A 26,462-nucleotide genomic window follows, 5' to 3' on the forward strand; every position below is an offset into this window, starting at 1 on the left:
CACACACAAAACACACAGGGGCACAATGAACCACTCACCGCTCGCCTGTCAACACTTTCCCCTGACAGCCGAGCCATGCTAACATTATTGAGGATAAATGAAAAGTGCTTAATCAATCAATAATCCATCGGGTAATTACAAAAGCTTCAAGCATCATCTGGCACATGAGTCCTGAGTATGTACTACTTAAGAAATGAATTAGTAAGATAATGCTTTAAACAAGCAACCTCAGTTTCATTCATGCAAGTACGTTGAGTTTGAACTGCATGAACTTCTCCACTGTGCCTCTTATAAATCATATTTATCAACCACTAAATTACAGCAGCAAATACATTTTGGATTATAAAGAAATAAGGAAAGAAGTTCTGAACTGAAGAAGCTTCTCAGATGAGAAGTGAAACATCCAGCTGCTTTTCTTTTCAAGTTCCTTAAACTATCATGACCTGGATGACCTACATGACAAAGAGATGCGTTACTAAGCACCATTATCAAACCTTATACTCATCACACGTTGGCACTCAAAGCATTTAAGATTGTGATTTGTAGCCTAAACATACCAACACATTGGGTTCTGGAATCAAACCCCAGTCCTTGACATCAAGGTCCAGCATTTTGTACACTTGCCACTTCCCTCCAAGTCGTGTGTGATATATAAATAAAGCTTTGTTCATTAAAAAGCCTGTGAACATCATCCAGCCCGCAATTACATTTGTCATCACAACATAAATTGGAAAAGAAAAGCAAAAAAGATTTAGGACTGCTATGAGTGTGTGTGTGTGTGTGTGTGTGTGGGGGGGGGGGGGGGGGGGGGGGGGGGGGTCCCTGGAAGACAACTTTAGCTTTTCATTTGTTTGGAAAGAAAGCAAGCTATGCTTGCTTTCCAAACTTCACTTGTTGCTCAAAAAGTTGTGGATGGAAACTGAAGTTGAAGCTTTCATGATGGCTATAATCACCTCCTGTCTGGTTTTCCTGGCTCAACTTTGCCTGGATGTTAGTCTGTTGTAAGGGTCAAATCTGTGTCCTTCATCACAGTTTTGCTCAATAGGTTACACTTGACCTTGGATTAAGAGCAGCAGCTCTTAACACACTATGTGCTGACAGTTGCAAAGATGAGAAAACTAATTTAGGCTGACATGTTGTTGCAGTTGCTCTCGACTGCTGATCAGATAACGAGGCACATCAGAGGAAGACCTCGGGCCCTGCACATCCTCTTGGCTGACTGGCATGATTGGGCCTGAGTAAAACTGAGCTGGAGCCAAGAAAGCCTGTGCCTGTTAACATTATTGTTTCAGTAACTGATGCAATACCCATGTCAGTCATTCTAATTTTGGCTCTGAGTGCTGCAAGTGGTAACTAGTGCTTAACAAGTAACTTTAACACAATGAATGACCACAGTTTATTTCAAGAAAACAAGACAGAGTGCAACTCCTTGTGAATGTAAGCAGGGAAAGAAATGTTTGTGATCTTCCATCCACTGACATTTTGACATACCAGCTTTGGCAGGTCCACTCAGACACACAATAATGTTCTGTTATGCTTCCGCAGACAGGCCTCTCTCGTCCCCTTTAAAGACGATACACTTTCACCACCACAAGTTCCCCGCTGCGCGTTTCATAAATGTTTATCCCACATGACTCTAGCCCCCTCCCCAAAAGTTTGCTTAGGATAGCTGCGAGCGCTGCCAACTCAGATGAAAGGGAAAGATTTAAAGAATGAAATATATAAAGCCTGCTTCGACATGCTTGGTTCGAAAGGTTTCAAACTCTTTTACAAAACCACAATTAACTCTTTACACAGTTCTCCACTGAGTTAAATAAGCAGGACTTGGAGTTGGGTAAAGAAAGAAAGTCAGTTTGACATTTTTTGACTTTACATGTAAATAGTTAATAATCTTATAACCTACAGGATGAATGGATTGGCATAAAATATCAGGAAAACATATAAGAGCTGATTCCAAAGGGGAAAAGCAATGGATAAACCTGCACCAGTGTTTGCTGATCACAGTATAATGAAAGATTGCTGAGAAGTGATCTACTCTTTCCAAACATACTGAAAAGTCATTATTAATTAAACACCAGACTATGTGAAAACAAGCTGCAGCTGTCCTATAGATAGATTTTAATTTCTCAACATCAAAATGTTTGGTTGACTCTTGCGGCATGTGTGTGCCATTCTTAGAGAAGCAGGAAACTTTTTTTTTATTTAAATATTTACTCATTCATTACAAAACAATAGAGGAGAAACAACAACACTACAGACAGCCCAGCGTCTCCTTTCAAACAGGCGGAGAGTGAGAGTGGTAATATTCACAGTTACTAGAGGAGAATGTAATGTCGCACTAAATTACAGTCATTGAAAGCTTGTATGGTTACCCAGCGATCTATCACTGTCACACAGAGGGGGAGAGGGGGCGGGAGAGCAGACAGGCGCCAGGCGCAGCAGGATCAAAGCAGGAACATACCTCAGGGAGAGAAACAGTTAACTCCATTTAACCAATTGTCCTACAGACAGTCATTCAGTCAGTGCGCTGCCGCTGCAGGCCCAGCAGCAGTTCCCATAAGAGAGAAGAACGCTCACATATAGAGTTTCACTGAAAATGATTTGACTTGATTTGAAGAGCTGCAGAACAAGGCCAATTTGGATGGGCTGCTTGAATGGGCCCTTTACTGTCTCTCAAAGGGATTACAGACAATGAAGACAATAGGCTGAAATATGGCCATGGACAATTTGATTACAGGCCACAAGATAGAAATTTACAGTGATAATAACTCTTTGGAATATAAAGAGTGCTGTAAATCGCTGCCTGGATTGCCTTACTGCTTTAATGAAACCTGGTGAAAAACTACTGTCAACACATTCTCCAGTACAACTTCCCAGAAGGGGCCCAAAGAGAAAAATTTCTGTGACATATATCTGGTGAGGTTTACATCTCTTAAGCTGTGAATGGATCTATGACACAATCACAGCATCACATGGTAAATGTTTTTATAAACAAATAAATACACTATATACACACCCAGAAGGCACGCACCAAATCTTAGCACTCATTTAGAGTCCGTTTGTGTCCACCTGATGTCTTTGTATGCTCAACCCATTTTCTGGTTCTGTTTTGTTGTCTACCAGTTCAGAAAGGGAATATTTGACTATTTAGGCAAAGTTGGGATTGTAAAGCAGAAAATTAAAAACACCAAAATGCTCTGTAAGAACTGAAGGGAAGAAGCATGGGTGAATTGATAAACTCTAAATAAAAATATTAACCAGTGCAGATTTAAATTTTGGATTCCAGCAAAGAGTGTTTAAAAGGTAGGAACTGCACATCTGACCTACCTTACATAGAATAACTCGAGCTGTGCCACTGACGAGAGGTTTACGTCTGTCAGAAACCACAGCGTATAAAATGGACCGCAACACTGTCTTTACAAATTCGGCCTATCAGAAACCGCTTTAGCCCGGTGACGTGGAAACATCTAAAGACTGATAGGCAGGCGGCAAGATGGAAGGGGAACTTGTGGCACTGCGCTAACGGAGAGACAAGTCTGTGCGTAAAAGCCTGAAAAACACACAGCTGTAGCGTCATCGGAGGAACATCTGCACTAGCACTTATCTCCTCAAGAGAAGCCACGAAAACATAAACAGTGTCGGAGAGAGCGGCAGGAAAATTAGTTGTATGGCACCGCAGTCGTGCGTAATGAATCCTGCGCAAGGATCACCGCCTGTGGCTGCTCCCGGGGAGACTTCGCCGGAGGATAGAGTCGCTGATGGAATTGGAACTGATGAGCTGGACCTGTCACCTGTTAGAAGGTGTAAAACCAAAAGTTCAGATCTGCCTTTCAGTGTGGAATCACTCATATCAGACAGGACGCCGTGCAGAAGCCTCCAAGACGCAGAGCCTGGCTCGGGTTGCGTCCGGATAGAGGACGCAGAGTGTGCGTCACAGAGAGGATTTTATCGGTCTAAACCGGAGGCGGTGGACCTCAGCGACAAGGAGACGAGCTCCTGGTTGCAGGCGCCTTGCGCATCCCCTCCAAGTGAGTGTAGAATGCGCTATTGTGACATTTTGTGCGATATTTAAAACAAAAACGTCAACAACTTGTATAGACATGTTCAAAGCAGCATAAACAAAATGACTGCTAAACGATTGTATAAAATATTATAAGTGTCTGTAATAAAAATATTAAGAGCCAACAGTGAGAGGGAGCTTGAACTTTCCTCCAAAGAGTAAATAACGGCAAAGGGGCACTGACTGTAGAATAGTTAGGATATTAAAAAGCTTGTGTTTGATATTTCCCTGATCTTCCAGATTATAGTCTATGCGCAATCAAAAATTAAACTTCAAACAATCACTAGTTATGCTATTAAATCGATCGCCGAAGTTCTAGCAGTGTAGATAACTTCTTAATTGTATTTCCAGGACTTCCCAGCCCCAGTCCGTGCAACCTACGGAAACACAAGAACAACAGGAAACCCAGAACTCCCTTTACAACCTCTCAGCTTCTTTCTCTGGAGAGGAAGTTCCGGCAGAAACAGTACCTCTCCATCGCGGAGAGAGCGGAATTCTCCAGCTCCCTCAGCCTCACAGAGACCCAGGTCAAGATCTGGTTTCAGAACCGCAGGGCCAAGGCCAAGAGACTGCAGGAGGCCGAGCTGGAGAAACTAAAGCTGGCCACGAAGCCGTTGCTCCCGGCCTTCGCCTTTCCTTTCCCCTTGAGCGCACCAATAGGCGCCCCGGCGCTATACGGGGCCCTGAACGGACCTCGGCCTGCCTTACCCGTACCAGGACTATTCAGTGGACCATATGGGATGTACTACTTGTCCTAACTCATACTAACTTTTAAGCTGCTTCGTTGGGGAAACTGCCTTAGCTTTATCCAGCAAAAAATATTCTTATGAAATAATCTGTCTGAAATCTCATATTGAATGAAATGTTTTTCGTTAAAGAACTAATGGGGAAAGAATAATATAATAACCCACAGCAGGGATATGTTAACATAACAGTCTCGCTTCATTTTAAAGCTGTTCATTATTTCCGGGAACAAAAACAAAACAGTTGTTTGCCTTTTTTATTTTCAGTAAACACTTATGTTAAGTTCACTCTATGGTGAATTAATTTTGCAGTGGCATTGGCTGAGCTCATTTTCAGATTCAGTTTTCAAACTTCACCTGAACAGCGAGGTTTCCTGTCCCAGCTCAGGTATGCTTCAGTTCCAGTAATTTTACTGTAGTAAGAGAGGACCACAGAAGACGATTTTTTTTCAGAGCCTGTTGCTTTGAGCTGAAAGCAAAAACTTGTAATGACGCACTGAAAGATAACGGCTTGTTCATTATTTCTATTTTAAATGCTTTGAAATGTACCACCTCTTCAAGGAGAGTTTTAATTTATAGCAAAAATATTTAAATGGCAGTTTTGGTGACTTTCTATATTTTTCTGATAGTCATTTCTGATTTATCTTATTCATGTATGCCACAGAGCTCGAATGTTATCCAAAAAGAAACGTATGGTAAATTAATTCTTTCTTTCTTTTTTAATGGGCATAACCGCTCATTTAGAAACAGCTTCACAAATAACGGGAATCACTTTGACACTTTAATGTTGCAAAGATGCGAAAGTGATGGTTGAGAATCTGTGGATTTGGTGTTTTAATAGAGTCTCTGAACTTAAAATGGAAATATAGAAAATTAAAGTTATCCTTTAATCACTTCCTGGGGTAAGCCCCTGATGCTGTAAAACACTAAAAATACTTTAAAGGCCTTTCCTCTTCAACAAAACGAAAACATACATATTTAAAGAATGTAGGTTCTACACGTTTCATCTTTTGTGCCTTAGTTCTTCAGTGCTTTACATTAACTGGAGTAAGAACCAGAAGATCTTTAAAGGTTAATTTACTGTAACAATAAGATTTAAGCAACAGTTTCCAGCTCGTTAACAACTGTGCTCATTTCATAAATACAATAAACCTGCTTTACTCAAGCCGTTACCTCAAAAGGAGAATGTTTTTGCACAGGTGTCAGAAGAGCTCTCGAGACCAGCTTCATTACTAAATGTAGATAACTCCTCGTGTAGTTTTGCAAACACTCCAAGTGTTGAACACGGCAGACCAACTTACATGAGCTATTAATGTACAGTGTATTTTATATTTCACAAGTGGAAGATGTTTTGTACAATTATTAAAGTTTATTATGAAAATCCCTGACATTCTCTTTTGTTTCTCCTAACAAAAAACTTAAAAGTGGGCTCCAAAAACCTGCTTTTTTATATTGAAAACACAGCAGTTAAGTATTACTGCATCCTTTTTTTATATATATAAAACTCTAATAAATGCCTTTTCAGTTTTTCCAGTCAAATTGTGAATGGGTAAGTGCTGCTTGTTGTGTAAATGCAACACTGCTCTGAGGGATCAGCAACACCAGAACAGCACCACACGAATGCAGTTTATTTACCACAAAAAAAAAAAAAAAACCCAACAATAAAAAAAAGGAAACTTGCAATTTTTGCAAAATAAAACTTTTTTATTTCAGGTTAAAAACATCTATGACTGTGAAGGTATTATGTGCAAAGGTTATAAAGCTGTAAAAGGCCAGAAAATAGCAGCCTTGATTTTGATGCTTCACTTCCTCCTTCCTCGCCGTCCTCCGAAGCCTCGGACAGAACCGTGACCAAAACACACGGTGTTGGGGATCCTGAGAGAAAAGAGCACAGCTGCTCAAATCTGGGCCTCAGATTGCTTAGTTTTAAATGCTAAAAAACTGTAGTACACATGTGCTGTAATCAGTACTTTACACATATTTAACTTATATAATATTCTGGATTTTTTTTTAAATTGCAAACATCTTAAAAATGGCTGATTTAGTCTTAACACATACAGATTTTAAGGCTGACCTGTAGGAATACTGAGGTTTTCGTGGCGCTGCGCTTGTGCCCTCAGTGTCCTGAGCTGCAGCAAGAACGTCCTCGGTAGAGGCTTTTTCCTCACACTCGTGTGTCTCCATGGATTCCCCTCCCTCAGGTTCGTCGGACGGAGAGTTACACATAACCTCACAGACACCCTCAGACTCACACACATCATCCACCACTTCCATGGCTGCGTCTTTCTGCTCCTTTCTTTTTGTCTCTCGTCTTCTATTATCAAAGATACAACATTTAAAATACACATAAGGCTATTTACGGCAAACATATTAAAGTGATGCTATTTTAAACTGCGCCTTTCACAGAGTCAGAAAAATACTACAAAAATACACATTTTACACATCAGCATCAATAAAGAAGCAAAAAAAATCTTATGCTATAATGTGTCTGATCTTATCATGTCACTAAATAAATAATAAAAGAGACAATAATGTAGAGTGTAATGTAAGAATATAAAGAGTAGATAAGGTAATAAGGAGATTGACTAAAAGTCATAATTTGACATTTTGCTACCATCTAGTGGACAAAACACAGCCTTACCCTCGCTCCTTTTTGGTTTTATCGAATCTGAAGTCTGGAGGATACTTGTGAATTCTTATTAAATGGTCCTTCCTGTGTTTACTAGTCCTGAACTTCTGTCCACAGCCCTCCACCAAACACTGGTACTGAAAAATGTGAAGAAAATGTCATTGTGCTTCAAAAAAAAAAAAACAACAACAAACTTGTAACAGCAGAGCTCTATTTGACACCGACTTACCATGTCCTGTTTCTGGGCAAGGATAGTAAAGAGAGAGTCATGCCACTCCTGAATGTGAATGTCCAGGAGCCGGGCGCTCGGCAGGGAGCGGCGGCATGAGCAGCACACGTGCCTGTGCAGGGCGTTGTAGTGGTGCTCGTACTCCTCCAGCGCACTGAAGACCGCACTGCAGCCTGAGATGTGACAGGCAAACTCGGACACGCTGACACAAGACAAGAGGAGGAGGAGGAGGAAGGTTATCAATAGTCTGACCAACACTGAGATTACAAGTCATCAGTCAAGTAGAAAAATCCAACACTGTTGCTAAAGAATGGTCCCTTCTGGGGCAAACTTGTCATTTTACTGAATATTTTTAGCATTTCTCAATTAAATATGTCCAAGTGCATAATCTACTACTGTTGCAATCATCTTATTTGACTCGTTTTATTTCAATCAATTGCAATCATCTTATTTGACTCGTTTTATTTCTAAATATGATCACTTATTTTATTTACAAGTAATCGGCTTAGTCTACATTATATCTAAAATGATTTGGGAATGATTGATATTAAATATTATAACTGCCTCCACAGGAACAACTAAGGTGACAAGATCCCAAAAATGAAATGTGGGATTAATGTGTTATTTTTTTGTCATTGTGCAAATATACTGATTATAACATCCACATGAACGGAATCAACTTCATGGGATTTCCTTACCTGGATGGACATTAAGACACCAAAGGACAAAGAGTATGTGGGGCAGGTTAATATGGAAACCTGTTTCTGCCACTGAAAAATCCATAAATCAAAATTTCAGGTTTCTGTCTCAAAATTTACTTAGTGTTTCGTCAGTCTATGGCAGATTTCTCTCTGAGCAACAGATTTTTACAGAGACTACAGAGAATAACGGACAAAAAGCTTCCTAGTCTTGATTGTAGTTGCATTTGTTTTTACTTGTACTTCTCATCATATCCCATTACAAATCTGACTTTGTGGTGCAAGCTTAGGGGATGAGAGAGAGATCCAGGATGAGATACTGGCATGTTCACCTGCAGGAGAGCCATGATGACAGCCTTTACTGATTTCTTCACAACCATTGAATAAAAGCCAGCCTTTAGAAGATCCAATCAAAAGCATGGGGGAGGAGGGCCAGGGGTCAAAGTCAGTGCAGTCACACATGAAGAGTGACACCTGCTCACCCTAACAACATGAAAATGTAATTTGAAAGTTTCAGGAGATATTTTAAAGGATGAGTGTGTTAACCCATGCATTGCCAAATGTAAGGTATGTGCTGTTTAAAAGTGACCCATGCTTATAGCTTTAACACTAGATAGATAGATAGATAGATAGATAGATAGATAGATAGATAGATAGATAGATAGATAGATAGATAGATAGATCGATCGATCGAACCTGCATCCCTCACCTGAGTGCTGGCTTGTCTTCTGCCTCCGACATGTAGAGGTCCTGCAGGTACATGTGTCTGTGAATGTCCCCGTCCTGCAAACAGCATTCATCTGCACGTTACAGCCGTTAGCAGAACGAGCAGCTGCCTGCTTTTCTGCTCGGTTTCTTGTTGCTTGGTTACCTCAAACAGCTCGTGGTCCTTGTGCAGGCGGATGATCTGCGGCGTGAAGCTGAACGGGTTGATTCCCTCCTCGGACTCACTGAGCCTCCGCTCCTGCTGCTCATCGCGTCCCTCCGTCCGAAGCGGGACCACTTCTGGCTGCAGCATCGCTTCTACACCGAAACACTCGTTGACTATTATAACGTTATCAAGTCCAATGGTCGCTACGATGTTACTTTTTCGGTTGTATTTTGGCGCGGGATTATGACGTCACCTAATAGTCATCACTGAACACTAGTCGCCCTGCTTTGACCTAATACAGCTGTGGGAAACTTTCTTCCCTCAAACTTAATAATTAAAAATAAATAAATAATAATAATAAATATCAAAGCTTTATTCCAAAGGAAGGTTATTTCAAACCCTACCGCTCTCACCTTATAGAACATTAAGTTTTTGGTGTAATTCAAGAAATATCAGAAAACATCAGAAATAATTGTATTTGATTTTAAATTAGCATCAGCCCTAATCATAAAACCCCAAATTTCACTCAAATTCAGAATTTTAACCCTTTTTAGTACCATTTAGATCACATAAATCTAATGATTTACAAAGAGAAAAGCATAAAATCAGATTTTTTTCCCAAAATAATTCATGGAATCTATTTTCTAACCTTGATTGCAGTTAAATGTATTTCAATAATTAACAGTATCAATGATTATATATGCGTCATAACGTTTTTGTGCAGTGACAGAAAAACAGTAAAACCCCAACAGCATGTTCGTGGACAAAAGTGGCCACCTTCTGTTTACCCTTCACAAAATGCTATAAAATGAATATATATTAAAACAATTTCCACTTGATTTTTCAAACTGGCATCAGTCCTTGTCATGAAAACCAAAATTTTATTCAAATTCAGATTTTTTTTAACCCTTTAAATGCTAGTTAGGTTATATTTTACCAGTAACTTTTCAGAGAAAAAGGAGTTAAAGTTCTAAATTTTTTAACCATATAATGCATGAACCTATGAAACCTAATATTTTTTTTCCAATCATCATTACAGGTCAGTACCAGTAACAGTAACAATGATTTATTTAATTTTGCATTATCAGTTCTAGTGATGAATGACCAAAAATAAACTACCACTTGGCATCTTAGTGGCCAGAAATGGCCATTTAATGACCAAATGACAAAATTTGTATTTCAATTTGTGTGCATCCTCATTAGCAGCAGGATGTGCTAACCACGGGAGAGTGGTCTTTGTAGGCACACTTTCCATAGGTGGAGCAAGTGGATGTTCTAATCCTGCAGGTGCACTTCTTGCACAGTCTTCTCATTTTGTTGGTGGGGTGTGGGTCACACTCTGGTTCAGACTACTGTATCTTGGGATGAATGGCAGCTATCGAGTACTGGGGACAAGGCTGTCTTGCAATTGTTGAGGTCACCAGCATGTGCCCCAGCTCTTCCAGGATCACTCTTCATTTGTAGGTGTTAGAGGACTCCTACTCCTGTGAAGTGGTTTCCATCAAACAAAGGCATTGTATTCCACAACATCCAGGAGATCGTAGAAAAGACCCAGCAGCCATCTGCTAGTTTTCCTTCAACAACTCGAGGTGCCAACATCCTGTCTAGGTTATCCACACCGTATTTGTGCTTCTTGTAGTCCAGGCTTCCTCTTCTCCCCATTACTGACTGTAGGTTACCTGTGTGTTGTGCACATTCCAGCATCACTTGGGCATGTAGGATACTGCCTTCACCAAAACTACCATGGCAAAGACAGACAACAAAATCTTCCTCTGTTGCAACTGGAGGAGCTGGGTGAGGTAGGTCTGGGTTGTTTCCCCTAAATGTGCCAACCAGAGCCAGATTTCATCTGAGAGGTTTCTCTGCCAAGGTGTGTAAGACACACATAGATTCTAGGGCTGACCAGCTGTCTCAGCCATGGGCAAAAGACAACAACCAATAAAATTCAAAAAGATAATTTATTAGTACAATGATCAAAAAAATGAAGGGATAAAACAGTCCAGTGTCCCACTTGAAAAAGGGATAAAACCCACAGTCCAAGGCCAGAGCCAGCGATGCCTCAGTTCAGTTGCACTTCAGATATCAACCAGCAGTTGTCCCCCAAGACCCACCACCCTGAAAGTAGATGGCCAGTAATCACTCCAGCCTCAGCAACCCAATTCTGCCTTTAGGCTGCGACATATAGTAGGCCCTGGTCTGCACAGAGAGACACAATATCACTGCATCTTCATTATACAATTCACAGAGCAGCAAACTATCCATCCTAAACATATTTGAATCATCTTAGATCTGGCCATATGACATACCTGCACAGTGAGACAAAACATCATAGCGGTGTTTGTAGTGTGGGCTATAAGTAGACTAGAATATCAGTGCAATCAAATACACCTGCCTTCAATTAATCCAACCCCATCACAGCCATTGGCTCACAGTAAATGTGGCACACAAAACCACTCCCAAACCAGTGCCAAATTCCCACAACAAACAAGGAGATGAATTAATACAGGCAACATTAGTCCACCATGTTACAGGTGAACGAAGTAAAGATGTTGTCAGCGTGTCCTTGGAGCTCCTCTGTTGGTTGGAGTGTGAACCCCTTTTTCTTTTTAACTCCTTGGAACTTGGAGTCTTGTCATCCCACATGCAGCTTTATTCTGGGGTAGGCTCTCATCTCCACTTCATCTATATCCCTCCAATTCTCCTCCTGTGCAGATTTTTATAGGTGCACAGCAGCTAAAAGAGCTTGTTTGTTATAAAAAAGTCAAAGGCAGGTCTCAGGCTGCTAATGCAGAGAACTGCATACAGAGCGGGCCTTGGTCTGATACCAGTGGGCACTGGATTGTAGGGCAGTCTCTCTTCAGTAGTGGGACCTACATAGTTTTCCCTTCACAAAGCATCCACTCAGTGGCCAGCTCCTCCTTCTTGAAAATGCTCCTACATTCTTTGCCATCAGCTGCTGGGTCTCCACCGCGGTGTCTGTAAAGTAAAGCCTCTTTGCTCGCTAAATACGTTTTGTTGTGACATTAAAACACAGGTCACCAATCAACATCCCTAAACTTCAAGCACATTACCACTAGATGGCTGCAAATACAACAACGTGCCCTGACAGCTAAAGACAGATAACTCTTACCGGTCTGTAGCAGTGAGCTTTGATACTCAACAGTTTGTGAGAGTGGTTAGGATGGGTGAAACTTTGGTGGCAAAGCGTTTTATTTTTCAGTTAACTGCAGAAATAACTTTCACAGACTTTCCAGGCGTGGTTTTTTAAAGTGCCTCTGTTATTCGTGTCTGTTTCTTCACTCTGCTCGTTCAGCCCCTCATATAAATCACAGACTACAGAGTTCAAAAACATATTTGGAGACAATTTTTTTTAACAATTTCTTTTTTTCTTTTTTGACAGTCTCTTGTGGTGACTCGTGGTTGCTCTGATTTAGATGCTACAGGATATTACGAGGCAGAGAGGAAGAGAGAGAGAGAAAGAGAGAGGCGGAGAGCTGAGGATCCTCTGTATTTCCCTCAGAGTGCCAACCACACAATGACAGAGTGTGTCTGATAGAGCAACATGTCAAGTTCTGGATGTTTTATATGGATTTTCTTCTCCTCGTGGGGTATGTAAAGATTTCTTTCTTTCTTTCTTTCTTTCTTTCTTTCTTTCTATTTATCTAATAAATCATTTAACACTTGCAGGGATAATTACAGCCAGTGTAGAGACTCTACCTCATGTCATAAAGTACCAAACAGTGATACCTCAGAGGCTGAAGGACTCATCTCTTTTTAATGATGATGTTGCTGCTGCTACAGACAAGGTAACACTCACTCTACTGTGCTGTTGAAGCAGTTCATTAAGAAAAAAGTGACCTGAAGAATGAATTTAAATCCCTTCTGCTTCTTGTGTGTGTGTGAACAGAAATACCCTGATGCACTGCAGTACTCTATATGGATCGCAGGGCAAAACCACACTCTGCATTTGGAAAAGAACAAGTGAGAAAACTTTGAATGACTTGTTTGATTTTGAGCTACTTTCTAAGGCTTTTTTAAACCTTTGAGGTTCCTCAATTTGTGCACTTTCTTTTTTCAGGAATCTAGTGGGTAAAACCTTCTCTGTGACACATTACTCTGATCAGGGAGACCAAATCTCAACCACTCCAGATCTAAGTGTATGTATCTTTACATTATTTTTATTTGTCTACACCATCGGGAAAATGTGTCTATTTTGTTTTTGTGAAAGTGCACAAGATGCTTAGCATGATACTCCATAATCATTCTCTCTCAGATCCTTTTTACTGGTATAGATTACCATATAAGTATTTGACTGCACAGGCTTGAATCACACGAAAGCAGGATATCCTGCGCCACCAACTGCTTTCAGAGGTGTTTGTACATTTATCATCCATTACCGGATATATATATATATATTTTTTTTTTCCTTTTGGCGAAATACCAATATAAATCTTTTGTCTATATTAAAATCATAGCTCTGAACTGAAGAAAGACAACAGGTCTTTTGTGCTCACTTATTTGTATCCACGCTTACTGTTAACGTATTTCTAAAGTAGACACTTTGCAGTAAATTGTAATTATCTGCTACAAATATCAGATCAGGGGCATTTTGTGCAGTAATTATTTCTTGCACGTTTCAAAATGTCAAATTGCATTAAAAAAAAGTTTCTCAAGTTCCCGATTATGACCACAGACACACACGCAGCAGGAAGAAACAGGAGGAAGTGGAAATGACATATAAGGTTAAGATTAGCATCCAGACCACCCTGAGATATCTGGGAGATTAAAAAATCCCAAATGTCATTATTAATTCTGGTTCAAATGATGGCTGTCTGTTCAGGTTCACTGCTACTACCACGGACACATCGTGGGAGTGGAGGACTCCTCTGCCAGCATTGGACTCTGCTCAGGAATAAAGTGAGTAATGCTGGCTATAATTTTTTTCTTTCATCTTTTACCTCTAATTACAAAAAGGTTTCTTTCCCTGAAGGGGTGCCCAAATTTCATAAAAACCATGATGCTATGTTACGGTAAGAACTTTGACTGTGACTCATGGCCAGCACGCCCAAACTAAAGGGAAGATCAGCATCCCTCCCAAAGATCATCAAGACTGCATGCACAGTAACTCGTGCTCCTTGCATGCAGACTTCTCTCATTAACCCTTCTGTTGCCATCATGAAAGGGGAAAGTTGACGTTTGAGAACCAGACATGCTGAAAAGTTTGCCTTTGTCACCTCTGTAGGGGGTTTGTGCGCCTCCGGGACCAGACGTACCTCATTGAGCCTCTCGGTACCGAGGCAGGACAGCAGGATGACGGCCAGAGTGCCGACACTCACAGCGATGAGGGTCTTCATGCTGTTTACAACTACAAACACCTGAGGAGGAAGAGGAGCCTCTGTTCCCATGGAAACACGACCACTTTCTACGATCATGTAGCTCGTCCGTCTGGACTGTTCCGGCTCGCCAGTCTGGTAAAGACACACAAGATGGACACATCCAGATTTATGGTGCTGTCTCACATTTCATAGATTTATGCAAAAAACAAAAAAACAGGACTTTGCATTGTGATACAAAAATATAAGTAATTCTCTATCGTCATGACATTTATGAAGATGTATGAAAGTAGATTTCTTTAGGTCCACAATTAGAAGTAAAGTTACAGTGAAATAACCACATTTCCCACAAGTGACATTACATTTAGTCAATAAAAGGATCTAAGAAAAAAGGGAAACACGACAGAGAGAAGTTATAGATCGCTTTTAATACGTTTGGGTCATTACCTGTGACTGAGTGTTCGAATATTTAGCACAAAGTCACTGTTACACTGCTCTAAAAGCACTTAAACCATCAAATAGACTGACATAGTGCCTTTCTATTCAACTTTAAAAACTCGAAGCGCTTTATACTAGAATTCTTATTCACCCTATCACACGCACTTCATTCACACTCACATCTGGGGTAACTAAGGGTTCAGTGTTTCTCGCAAGGACACTGTGACACACAGACTGGAGGAGCTTCTGATTGGTAGACAACCCGCTCTACCACCTGAACCACAGTCACCCCAAACACTGAAACTTTTTTTTTAACCATTAACCACCCTTTAACCACATAATCCTAACCAAACAGGTACACATACACATATGCTCAACATTGTTAATATCATGTCTCTTTTGTGTTTCTCAGAAAAGCAGAGCTCAGAAAGCAGAGCGAACGAAGAGACCCAGGACGGTGGAGCTGGTTGTTGTGGTTGACCATAGAGAGGTTTGAGCTCACTTTTTCTTTTGCCTAGTCATGAGTAAGACACTTTTTGAGGTGTAAGATCTTCTTTTGTTCGTGACATGTTGTTAAAAGTGATACTAAGTGAAATAATGGTTTCTTTCAGTATAAGAAGTTTGGCAGTAAGAAGACAATAGAGGCCAGAGCGCTTGAAATAGCAAACCACGTGGACAAAGTACGTTTGTGCTTCTGCACTGTTTCTGTGTTTTTGTGTCCCACACATCTTCAAGCTTTACTTTCACTTTGGATTTCACGCAAGAAATGTGTCCTGATACTTTGTTCTTTACTGACTGGAATCTGACCAGTAAAAGGAAGAAGTTTTTTTTTCTCACTGTGAAAAATCTAACTTTAACTGTGAATCTTCACACCTTAACTGAAAATTTTCACACATATCCCACAATTCTCTTTGCATACTCCCAGTGTGTATGCATCATCTTGCAGCACTAGACCCAACATTAGTTTCCTGTTGCTCAATTATAAAATCTGCTGCTTGAAGCATTTTGTGGTTTTACAAATGCTGATTTTAACTGATTTCGCTCACTGTGCTGCTCTGTTTCAGCTCTATCGCCCTGTGGGCGTTCGTGTGATGCTCGTCGGCCTGGATATCTGGTCATACAGAGATCAGATACAGGTCAGCACTGACCCTGAGGTCACCCTCCGTCGCTTCCTTGAGTGGCGTCAGCAGCACCTTCTGCCGAGGACCAAACATGACAATGCGCAGTTCATAACGTAAGATGTTGCTCTTTCTACTGCTTACTAAACCTATCTAAAAAATGATGAGATAATTAGTAAACATTTTGCCTCTTCACCTTTTAGAGCTGTGGATTTTGATGGCTCCACTGTAGGCTTAGCAAACACCAATGCTATGTGCACCTCTAACTCTGGAGCTGTCAATGAGGTAGTCATGTTTCAATGAGAACTTGCTTTAATTAAAAGTGGAAAGATGTGGAAATTAAATGTTTGTGAATTAAATGTCGCACAGGACCATAACACTAACGCAATTGGAGTGGCTTCCACCATTGCACATGAGATGGGTCACAACCTGGGCTTGTCCCACGACACTGAAGACTGTGTCTGTGGCACTTCTGTGTCAAAAAAAGGCTGCATCATGTCAGAGAGTGTTGGGTAAGCTCAGCTTTGCACCTGCGCAAATGAACACCCTCCTATGTGCAGACCTTCGAAGGAAAAACATCTGATATGGTCTTATTTTCGTCCACCTCCTCTAGCTTAAAGTATCCGGAGCTGTTCAGCAGCTGCAGTCGGCAGCAGCTCAGCAAGTTCTTGAAGGAGATCAACCCGGCATGTCTGCTCGATACTCCTTCCACCGATCGAGTTTATGGGGGCCCCGTGTGTGGAAATGCCTTCTTAGAGCCTGGAGAGGAGTGCGACTGCGGCACGGTGGAGGTTTGTGCATATCACGTTCGTTTTGTATACCCAAACTCCCATTACTGAAACACACAAAGATGACTGAGATGTGCATGCCTCTGTATGCCTGCCAGGAATGCAAGAATCCCTGCTGCAACGCCACCACCTGCAAACTGAATGCAGGAGCCCAGTGTGCAGAGGGAGAGTGCTGCCACAACTGCCAAGTAAGTACTACTCACTGTGTGAAGTCACACTGATACTAATTATGTTACTATATAACAAGACACAGTCTGACTGTGCCGTCTGGCTGGTTATGTGTGAGTGCGTGTATTTTAGTAGTCGGTACATCACCATCTGTGTTCCTCTCCGCTCCGTAGCTGAAACCGACAGGCAGCGTCTGCCGACCGAAAGCAGGAGACTGCGACCTGGCAGAATATTGCACTGGCTTCTCTGCTGTCTGTCCGACTGACGCCTACACCCAGAATGGCCTGCCGTGTAACCATGGAACAGGGTACTGCTACAATGGACAGTGTCCTTCACGCCGGGATCACTGCAAGAGGCTTTGGGGACCAGGTTAAGAAACTAGTGAATCACAGTTTGCTTCAGTTGTGCTTCATTCTTAATAATCAAGACTCATCAAGCTGTATTTTTTGCTGTGATTGTTTCCAGATGCTGAAGTCGCTTCAGATGCTTGTTTCTATCTGCATGGAAACTGCAGAAAGGCACACTTTAACCAGAGATGCCCAGGCCGGTATGCAATCCAAAGCTCTACAATGGCACATATTCACTGTGTGGTACTGTTTGTTCTTGAAACCATCCCTTGTGGTTTTCGGTTACAGAGATCAGTCCTGTGGTACACTTTTTTGTTCCGGCGGATGGGAGTTCCCTGTGACATCCAGGAAGTCCTTTTACAAAGTAGGAAATGGAGACATGTGCAATGTGGCAACTATGAACCCTGAAGATAACTACCCCGAAGATCTGGGCATGGTACCTACTGGCACTAAGTGCGGCAACAACATGGTGAGAAAGCTGCTCTTTGTGGCTAACATGAAGAAAACATCCATGCGCTGCAGATTCCCGCAAGTCTTTGTGTGTCTTTCAGGTATGCTACAATCAACAGTGTCAAGAGATAAAAAACATAAAAATGTATGGAAGAAATGACTGCTCTGCCAAATGCAACAACCATGGGGTGAGAACTTTAGATCCTCGGCACTCTAGAGCACTGTGGATTTATGGCAACACAACATGCTTACTAAGAGTTGGATCTCTTACAGGTCTGCAATCATGAGAGCAAGTGTCACTGCGATCCTGGCTGGGCTCCACCTTTCTGTGATGTGGAGCAGTCCGAGCTGCCTCAAGGTACTCTACTATCCTGACATACACCCACTGATAGCCCGCTTCTCCCTGACCTTTTAATAACCGTGATTTACACATGACCCTTATGCTCTGTTTTCCACTGAGTTGCAATACTTGGATTGAATTTCTCATGGGCCTTTAAACAATTGTGCTCTGTTCTGATGAATACAAGCGGACACTGATGCAATGGCATTTCCTTATTAGTGTGTACATGCGCCCTAATTATGTTACAGAGGATTTTGCTTCCTGAGGGGGGTGACGTATGTTGTTATTTGCTCATCCTTGGGCAATAAAAGCTCATTGGCCTAATCTGTTGTGTAATTGTGTGTGTGTACAGAGTCAGGCCTGGTTAAGTTCATAGTGTCACTGGTGGCTGGCTTACTTCTGCTTTTGCTCGTGGTTATCGGGAGTTTGATGTGGTACGTCAGAAAGAGACAGCCTGCGAAGAGGTACAGAAAGGAGCTCCTCCTCTCTTTTAGCTTTTGGATCACCACAATAAGTAAATAAAACTTTATAAGCTTGTCAGAGTTTTTTTTAAGCAATTGTGCATATTTCCTTGCAGATACCTCCCATCTTCCGCGGGACAGTTCAACCCGTTGTTTCGGTCGAGCAGCGAACGACGCAGGCCTCCTCTTGGATCAGCACAAATCAGCCAGCCTAAATTTTTGGAGTCGTCGGCCACTCAAGCATGTAAACCGCTCTTCTCTGCTCCTACCAGACCACAGACTGGAGCACTAAAGCCCAGCCGAGCAGCTCCAGAGGTGAGCACCCTCTGTGATGTAGCAGATTTGCCACCAGAGTGCCGTAATGTGCTGAGGCAGTAGATTTTGGCCTGTGTTATTGGACCAAATTCAAATCATAAACAGACTTATATTTTAGTCAAACTGCAAAAACCAGTGAGGAATAAGGCTTAAAAAATAAAATTTTAGACTCCATTCATTTCTATTTTCTCCCTTTACAGCCGCCCAAGAAAGCAGCAGCCGTACCCCAGCCATCAGTGTTTCAGCAGGTAATCTGACCTCCTGTTCCAGCTTCATTTAAATGTTATTTATATGTTTCATCTAGTAAATAAATGTTTTTATTTAGGCTATAAAGCCATTCACGCAGGCTCCAGCTGTTTCAAGAAAGCCAATCTTTACTGAGGTAAAACTGCATGTCTTCATTGTCTTTTGGGGCAGTAATTATTTTTAAAATTGTTATTTTAGTATCATTATTCTGGTCTTATATATACTTTTTTTCTTTTTTCAGAGTAAGCCACTGCCTCCATCGAGACCTCTGCCACCACTCACAACAAAGCCAGTAAATAACGTTCAAAACCGCTTAACTGAACTCATTATTTGCGTATACACATTTAACAGTGCTTGCGTTTGCTGCTTCTTTGAAACATGAACTGTTTTGTCTCTCAGATCATGAAACCAAAGCCTCCAATGCCTCCAGCGAAGCCAAAGCCCTCTGCAGTCCTGTCTTCATTGCCTCACACTCAGCTGGTATGTATTCAGACTCAGACATTCTCAGAGGCTATCACGTTTATGAAGATGTCTGTGGTTTTTGGCTCTGTCCTAGCATAGCAGTGTAATGAACAAGCAGTCAGTGAATCAGTAAGCATATAAACTTCTCCTGACCACCACTGAGTTGGTGAGGCACTAACATGGGGAAATAAACACACCAAGACCAAGTTTGGAGAATGAAAATGTCTCATCCCAAGTATGTGTGCTAATACTATTTATTTGCTCTCCTAGCTCGGCGGGAGGGCTGCCCTGATGCCTCCCAGCAGGCCCAGATGACAGTGGGACTAATTCATCGAGGTGTAAACACTGAAATCCTCTGACAGAGGACATTGTTTTTGTCTCACCTAAAAGGACCAAGAAGATCCTGTCTGGAGACGCTCGTCTGTTTTAAAGTAGAAACAGGATCCGCTGAAGAATCGGCATTGTTAAGCGACGCAGCTTTTGTGGTCTCCTTGAGGATTACCACTGCTTATGTACACCTTCAGTATGTTAATGAAAACCTGAAGTAATGATCAACAGACTCATATTCTGTGCTTTATGAACGACAAATGGCTCTGCTGCCATGACGATTGTTTAGTTTTAGTCTTTTTAAAGGGAAACATTTGGTTTTTGGGTTTGTTTGTTTTTTGCCTAAATCCTGGGATATGTGAAGATTTTATAAGGTAACTGCACTATCAATGCTGTAACTGTTCCTTTTCCCTTTTCCCTCACATTTTTTTTGGTACTGCATCTCTCACAAATATGGTTGTTAAGGGATTTTAAAATGTGGCATGAGCACTTTACAGGTAGATTTTTTAATTGAAGAAGGTCTTTTCTTGTAATTTTTTAAAAACTCTTTGTACTGACCTGTCTATGCTTGACTGTGTGACTGAACCAGTACATGTATCTGTTTTATTTTGCGTGCTGACCTGATAAATGTCAAAGGATACTGATTATTCTATGCAGCAGACATGATCACAAAGTCCTTTCACTCATAATACCAATGATGAGAATTCAACCTCAATTTGTCTTTAAATCTTTCAGTTCTGAATGTTCTAATTTATTGGCTTGCAATAAACGTGATCCATCACACTCAGTGTTTCTGTCACTTTCTCTGTCTTTATATCCACATGATCCAGAAGGCATTCACATTAACGTCTGCGACTGTCTGTTGATTTTTTTTGCTCTGTCCTATCAGCAGCGTAATGTGAGAACAAAACTCAATTAGGTCTATAATTTGTTGGAAAAAAATAGACTGATTTTGTAGTTTTTCCCTGCAAAACCTAATTCAACATGTGAATGGAGTCCAGACTTTTAGCTTTAATTCAAAGGGATTTTTAAGAAACCATTGCATTAACTCTTTCAGTTATAGTCATTTTTATACAGTTCCCCATTTTCAGAGTCCAAAGAGACATTGATTGCCTTCAGCTTAAAAGCCAAAACAAACCTATCAAGGAGATTAAAAAATAAAATGAAAAAAATGAAAAAAGTCAAATCTGATACATGAAAAGCGTGAATGCACTCATCAACTCGGCCACGCCAACAGGGCTGAAATACCACAGAAGAGAATTAAGGTGCATGATGACATAATTATTCCATGGTCATGAAGAGAAAACCTCCAAGAACTTGACTTCAAAAGATGGAGAACACTCTTGAGGAGGTGTATCATTGTTAAGGTCTGCAATAAAGAGATGCCTTCTTCATTTGAAATACAGAGAGTTTACAACGAGGTGCAAACCACTGGTTACACTCAAGAATATAAAGGCCAGATTAGAGTTCCCCACAAACCAACTAAAAGCGTCACAGAAAACAATGGAAACACAAAACCAAGACGAACTTGTTCCAAACTGATGGGAGAGAGAAGTATGGATATGGAGAAGGAGAGAAAAAGCTAAAGCATACAGGATGAGTTTGCTCCAGCTGGAGGGCTTACCATTACTACCAGGAGCCTCTCCTCAAGAGCAGATTTGGGGGTCATGATGTCTGCAAGATGTCTCGCGTAATTTTTGATGCTTTGAGCACCAGAGCAGCACAAGTGCATGTATTGAGTGCATGTATTCAAGAGAATATGTATATAACAATACAACATTATAACTGAAAGACTTTGCAACTCCCTAAAACCCCAAATCCCTCAAAGATGGGCCAAAAGAGAAACAAATCTATATTTTTGATTTGGGGTTGAACTGGCCCTTTAACAGCTGATCGCCTAGCAACGCTTCAAACAACCTGAGGTGGGGTGAAGCTATAGGCTAGCTCATCAAGACTGTTTTAATCGTTCAGAAACGACTGTAATTTTATAAATAATGGAACGAGAACTAAACGAAGAGGAACTACAGGACCTGTTTGCGTGGATAGATAAGATACCTCTGTCCCGGCCCAAAAGACATATCACAAGAGACTTCAGCGACGCAGGTAGTAAAGCTGGCTAAGCAGTCCTCAGGGAGGTGCTAACCAAACAATCAAGCAGTAACAGCAGGAGTAATATGATCTGCATAGCTCCATGTCTCCAGCTACGGTAATTTTATTTATTTGTGAACTGACTAAGTTTCTCTTTGAACCTTAGTGATGGCTGCTGAGGTGGTAAAATATTTCTTCCCCAAGCTTGTTGATCTGCACAACTATGTTTCTGCAAACTCCACACAGCAGAAGCTCAGCAACTGGAACCTGCTCAACAGGCAAGACATAACTTTTTTATATGTTTGTGTGTGTGTGTGTGTGTGTGTGTGTGTGTGTGTGTGTGTGTGTGTGTGTGTGTGATTCTTCTGAATCTGGTGGACTGAATGGACTTCTACAGCCCAGCCAGAGAAAAACATTCTCCACAGCTGAAAAACATCACATTTTAACAGCCTGCCACAAAAACTTGTACACAAGTTACAAAAAAGTTAAAAAGCTAGATGGCTAATTAATATCTCTTAATAGGAATGACAGACATTGCCTAATGTTTTTCCCATCCAAATAAAATTTTTCCTGGGCCTCCACATCTGGTCCTGCGGACAAATCCTACTTACACCCACTCACTCCATCCCTCGCCACTGATATGGCACAAAGCCAGCTTCAGATTTATGGGAATTTACTGAAAACATTTTGGCTCCTATGTTGTGTCTCATCAGTTAAATCACACTGAGTCTGCTGATACTACTGTGCATAGTTCTAGGTATTAGAAACATGTGTTTTTATTTATCTGAGGATAGGAAGGTATTTTCCAAGCTGGACTTCCATGTGCCTGAGGAGACACTGAAGAAAATTGCACAGAGCACCACAGGAGCAATAGTGCCTGTCCTGAGCACCCTCAGGGAGAAGATAGACAAGAAACTGGAGTACACCACCAACAACATACTGGTGTGTAGTGACACATACGGTATAGGTCATTTTTTTGTCTGTTTGAATGCAAAATATGAATTACTGCATGCTTGTCCATGTTAATCTAACTACAGTGGATATATATTTTGTTTTATAAATTTAGGATATGGAGTATTATGACACCAGGAACCAGGAGAAACCTCATGAAGGTACAGTCTTCTGCATTTGATGCCATATTTGGCTTTGCATCACATCACACGATAGTGATGTAGGCGTTGCTGGAAGTTACAAACTGTGATGAAGTCAGTAACATTAAGTAGATTATGGAAATAAAACAGCTGAATTAGGATAAATGCAATGACTTTATATTGGCCTTATGCATGTTGCAGCATGTGTCATAATGATAGTGTAGTTTGTGCAGAATATCAGCTGAAACAGTTGTTTTTTTATTTAACTGAAGCCAAACAAAACTGAAGCTACTTTATTTAGCACAGGAAGTGAGTTTGGTGTTATTTTAGACTTTTTTTTGTTAATGCAGCTATATCTGCTGGTCAACTCCCAAACACCGAGTCAGCATATTCAGCATTCAGCAAGGTGTTTTTTTCCCCCTCTTTATTTGGTTTTTGTTTAAGGGAGCAGTTTAGTGACTGTTCATCGCTGTTTTTGTCACTGAAATGAAGCGTCTCCAAGATCTTCTCAGGCCCAAGTTAAGTGTAATCTGTCCCAGAGATAGCCGTGACCAATCAGAAACACAAAGAAACGTCCATTTGAAGGAATCGGGGAGAACTGATTAGAAAAAAATTCCACCACCCTAAAGGAGTGAACTTGTTTCCCACACCTCATCCGTCCCTATCAAAGCTGGCCAGTGTCTCCACCCTCTGCTCTTTCCTCTTCCGTCTACACTCGCTCCCGCTATCAGACACATGACTCAGGTTCTCGTATCAGTTTCCACATGGCTCTTATCGCTGTCCTGAGCTCAGCACCGTTGACTTAAAGCCTGATATTTTTTTCCGGTATCTACTAATCTTACTTCAGTGTTTCACCCTCTTTCTGCTATTGGTCATCACCCTTTCTGCCACCAAGCCTTATCTCTTTTACTCAGCTGTATAGATCTTTTTAGTCATTGTGTTTTATTCACATCATAGTTTGTAAAACAAGACACTTTTTTTTCTTCAGAAATTCAGCAGACTGAGATAAGACTTCTAACTCAGCTGGAGGAATTGAAAAAAGATGAAAAGAACAGGCAGAAAAACAGGTATGACCAAAACACTGCTTTTAATTATAATGCAATGAATCACAAGAACATTTAAAACAAAAATAATAGCGTGTGCATTCTTTTTTTATGGTACAGTAAAGTGGAGCGTGCAGTAAAGTTTTACTCAGACATGGATCCTGCTTTCCAACAAATGCTGAAGGAAAAAGAAAAAGCAATTATGTCTTTGATGGAGACTGTGGAGGTAAAGTCTGCATGCAGACATGCATGAATGCAGGAAACACTCTGCTAAAGTGTGTGTCTGTGTGTGTGTGAGATGGAGAAAGATATTTAGGAGTGTGTGTTAGGCATGTGTAATACCCTGTGTCAGCAGTGGCGAGTGAGTCAGTATCTGCTCAGCGGATATAACCCTTATTTTTCTTTTCCATCTGTGGTCACATCTGCATGTTTAGAGAGAAGCAGAAGGATGACACAAACGTGCAACTTCTCCTTTCACCGCACTATGAAATTTTCAGAAGCCTTCAAAGAAATATCCTCCCTTTAACCTCATCCCTCTTTTCTTTTTCTTTTCTTGGTTTTCTTGGTCATGTATGTTTGCAGATCCTCCAGATGAAAGTGAACAAGCTAGAACATCTGGTTCACTTGAAGGATGTCCGTATTCAAGATCTGACACAGCATCTGGAGACGTACAAAGCAAGAGGCAACACACACTGAAGCAGCTGTGAAACTATACAAACAGAGAAATGTCTGTAGCAGTTCTGATATGTAAACCTGTATTTTGTAAAAAATAAATATTAGTTAAGGCAAATGATCATCTTATCTAATCCCACCAGCTAAAACTGTCACATCTGTTGAAATGCACACGGGGGATTCCAGATGTGAACTTTTTAAATCCTTGTTTTGAAAAAGAAAAAATGGGATTTTATCCCAGAACATAAAATGTACACACTTCAAGATGCAGAAATGTCTCTTTTTCTTTCTTTAATAACATGATCCACTGCCTTATATCTAGAATCTTCTGTGTTTATGCTTCATGACCCTTTTATATGAAATCATGACTTGTTGAATGTAAATAGTTGCTTCTTTGTGAAAGGTATCTCTGGGCTTCTTTTAACAGCCCATAATTTCTGACTGTCAGCTTCTAAATAAAGCCACAAATCCCCATTCACAATTATCTCACTAAATAAGACGGCAGTGTTTTAAATAAGCCAAGTCGTGGGTTAAAGCCAGCAAAACAAAACTATATATGGTGTTGCATTTGGTGGCAGCCACTTCCTTCCTTCACTCAAGTTTCCTGCTTTGGTGTAAGTGTGAAAACCAGACCTTAGTTAACCAGAACTTAGTTAATAACTTCACTTCCACTTTATCGAGCATTTTTTTTTTAGAATTACTGCGACATTAAAGTCAGGAGCATTGACGAAGTCATGACACAGCAGCAGCAGACCGCAGGCCAACGTCTGCTTTTCAGATATAAAGTTCATTTCACTTTCTCTGGGTTTTTCTCTAGTGCCAAATAAGGGAGAGATGTCCCTCATTGTTTTACTTTATGTGGGCTTTGTTGGCGTGAGAGGCATGTGACCTGTAGCTGTACCAGGAGCAGCTGATCATCTCCAGCTGCCTGCTAATGTGACTGTCGTGCTCACAATCATGCCACCTCATTAATCATCATTATCACTTAATTAATGACTGAGAAAAAAAAACACCTAATAAGTTTACAGTTACACTTATTTTAGATTTAGATTTTAGTTACTCCTTTTTTCACAAGGGGTCGCCACAGCAGGTAGCTCTGCATGCATATCTACACTGGATACTTCTTGATGCAACCTTAAAGGGATATGTTTCTCCTCCTGGGATCCATTAGCTTATAAACCACTACACTGTGGAGCCACTTAACAAATGCATGTATTAAATTAATTAATTATTGATTTATTTTTCGTAAATTACGTCTAACAATGGAAAACATCTGACTCAGTGTGACACAATATATGTGATGAGTCACAATCACACTCAGTTAAAGTGGTTCTGCTGCCAAACCACACTATATGAAAATGTCCCTGTTTACCTGACAACCAATACATATACTCACTTCATTAGGTACTTCTGTTCAACTGCTGGTTAAATAAATATCTAATCAGCCAATCACATGGCAGGAACTCAAGCCGAAGTTCAAACTGAGCATCAGAATGGTGAAGAAAGGTGATTTAAGAGAATCTGAATGTAACATTGTTGCTGGTG

The 26,462-nt window shown here is 40.9% G+C and overlaps 4 protein-coding genes across 4 annotated transcripts; 3 read left to right on the forward strand and 1 right to left on the reverse strand.

Moving 5' to 3' along the window:
- Positions 1–3,507: 3,507 nt before the first annotated feature.
- msx3 (muscle segment homeobox 3) lies at positions 3,508–6,148 on the forward strand. The gene is made up of 2 exons (XM_063490910.1): positions 3,508–4,028; positions 4,412–6,148. The coding sequence occupies exons 1-2, from the start codon at positions 3,668–3,670 to the stop codon at positions 4,816–4,818; spliced, it is 768 nt and encodes a 255-aa protein (XP_063346980.1). The 5' UTR covers positions 3,508–3,667; the 3' UTR covers positions 4,819–6,148.
- A 369-nt stretch (positions 6,149–6,517) lies between these two features.
- znf511 (zinc finger protein 511) lies at positions 6,518–9,464 on the reverse strand. Its single transcript, XM_063490908.1, has 6 exons — positions 9,231–9,464; positions 9,069–9,142; positions 7,662–7,863; positions 7,445–7,569; positions 6,878–7,117; positions 6,518–6,678 (listed from the first exon to the last, which is right to left on the reverse strand). Exons 1-6 carry the CDS (start codon positions 9,375–9,377, stop codon positions 6,606–6,608), a joined length of 861 nt encoding a protein of 286 aa, XP_063346978.1. The 5' UTR covers positions 9,378–9,464; the 3' UTR covers positions 6,518–6,605.
- A 3,276-nt stretch (positions 9,465–12,740) lies between these two features.
- adam8a (ADAM metallopeptidase domain 8a) lies at positions 12,741–20,790 on the forward strand. Its single transcript, XM_063490869.1, has 25 exons — positions 12,741–12,838; positions 12,918–13,036; positions 13,138–13,211; positions 13,309–13,387; positions 14,071–14,147; positions 14,473–14,701; positions 15,414–15,491; positions 15,613–15,681; positions 16,066–16,235; positions 16,323–16,404; positions 16,489–16,631; positions 16,733–16,910; positions 17,006–17,095; positions 17,249–17,444; positions 17,541–17,622; positions 17,711–17,891; positions 17,974–18,060; positions 18,146–18,230; positions 18,565–18,676; positions 18,790–18,988; positions 19,189–19,236; positions 19,314–19,370; positions 19,476–19,526; positions 19,634–19,714; positions 19,967–20,790. The coding sequence occupies exons 1-25, from the start codon at positions 12,793–12,795 to the stop codon at positions 20,009–20,011; spliced, it is 2,658 nt and encodes an 885-aa protein (XP_063346939.1). The 5' UTR covers positions 12,741–12,792; the 3' UTR covers positions 20,012–20,790.
- A 1,203-nt stretch (positions 20,791–21,993) lies between these two features.
- On the forward strand, positions 21,994–25,258 carry spef1 (sperm flagellar 1). Its single transcript, XM_063490923.1, has 7 exons — positions 21,994–22,126; positions 22,278–22,389; positions 22,906–23,053; positions 23,178–23,223; positions 24,191–24,269; positions 24,366–24,471; positions 24,828–25,258. Exons 1-7 carry the CDS (start codon positions 22,018–22,020, stop codon positions 24,939–24,941), a joined length of 714 nt encoding a protein of 237 aa, XP_063346993.1. The 5' UTR covers positions 21,994–22,017; the 3' UTR covers positions 24,942–25,258.
- The last annotated feature ends 1,204 nt before the right edge of the window (positions 25,259–26,462 follow it).

The sequence above is a fragment of the Pelmatolapia mariae genome, linkage group LG13 (genome assembly GCF_036321145.2).
Source record: "Pelmatolapia mariae isolate MD_Pm_ZW linkage group LG13, Pm_UMD_F_2, whole genome shotgun sequence".
NCBI lineage: Eukaryota > Metazoa > Chordata > Actinopteri > Cichliformes > Cichlidae > Pelmatolapia > Pelmatolapia mariae.

Excerpts from the sequence above, each read along its gene's own strand:
- adam8a (XM_063490869.1), top strand. The coding sequence starts at position 12,793 with ATGTCAAGTTCTGGATGTTTTATATGGATTTTCTTCTCCTCGTGGG. Across the intron at positions 16,236-16,322 it reads GACAATGCGCAGTTCATAAC|AGCTGTGGATTTTGATGGCT; the intron begins GTAAGATGTTGC and ends TTCACCTTTTAG. Across the intron at positions 16,911-17,005 it reads GCGACTGCGGCACGGTGGAG|GAATGCAAGAATCCCTGCTG; the intron begins GTTTGTGCATAT and ends TATGCCTGCCAG.
- spef1 (XM_063490923.1), top strand. The coding sequence starts at position 22,018 with ATGGAACGAGAACTAAACGAAGAGGAACTACAGGACCTGTTTGCGTGG. Across the intron at positions 22,390-22,905 it reads AACTGGAACCTGCTCAACAG|GAAGGTATTTTCCAAGCTGG; the intron begins GCAAGACATAAC and ends ATCTGAGGATAG. Across the intron at positions 23,224-24,190 it reads CCAGGAGAAACCTCATGAAG|AAATTCAGCAGACTGAGATA; the intron begins GTACAGTCTTCT and ends TTTTTTCTTCAG.
- znf511 (XM_063490908.1), bottom strand. The coding sequence starts at position 9,377 with ATGCTGCAGCCAGAAGTGGTCCCGCTTCGGACGGAGGGACGCGATGAG. Across the intron at positions 7,570-7,661 it reads TTGCCCAGAAACAGGACATG|TACCAGTGTTTGGTGGAGGG; the intron begins GTAAGTCGGTGT and ends CACATTTTTCAG. Across the intron at positions 7,118-7,444 it reads AAAACCAAAAAGGAGCGAGG|AAGACGAGAGACAAAAAGAA; the intron begins GTAAGGCTGTGT and ends CTTTGATAATAG.
- msx3 (XM_063490910.1), top strand. The coding sequence starts at position 3,668 with ATGGCACCGCAGTCGTGCGTAATGAATCCTGCGCAAGGATCACCGCCT. Across the intron at positions 4,029-4,411 it reads GCCTTGCGCATCCCCTCCAA|GACTTCCCAGCCCCAGTCCG; the intron begins GTGAGTGTAGAA and ends TTGTATTTCCAG.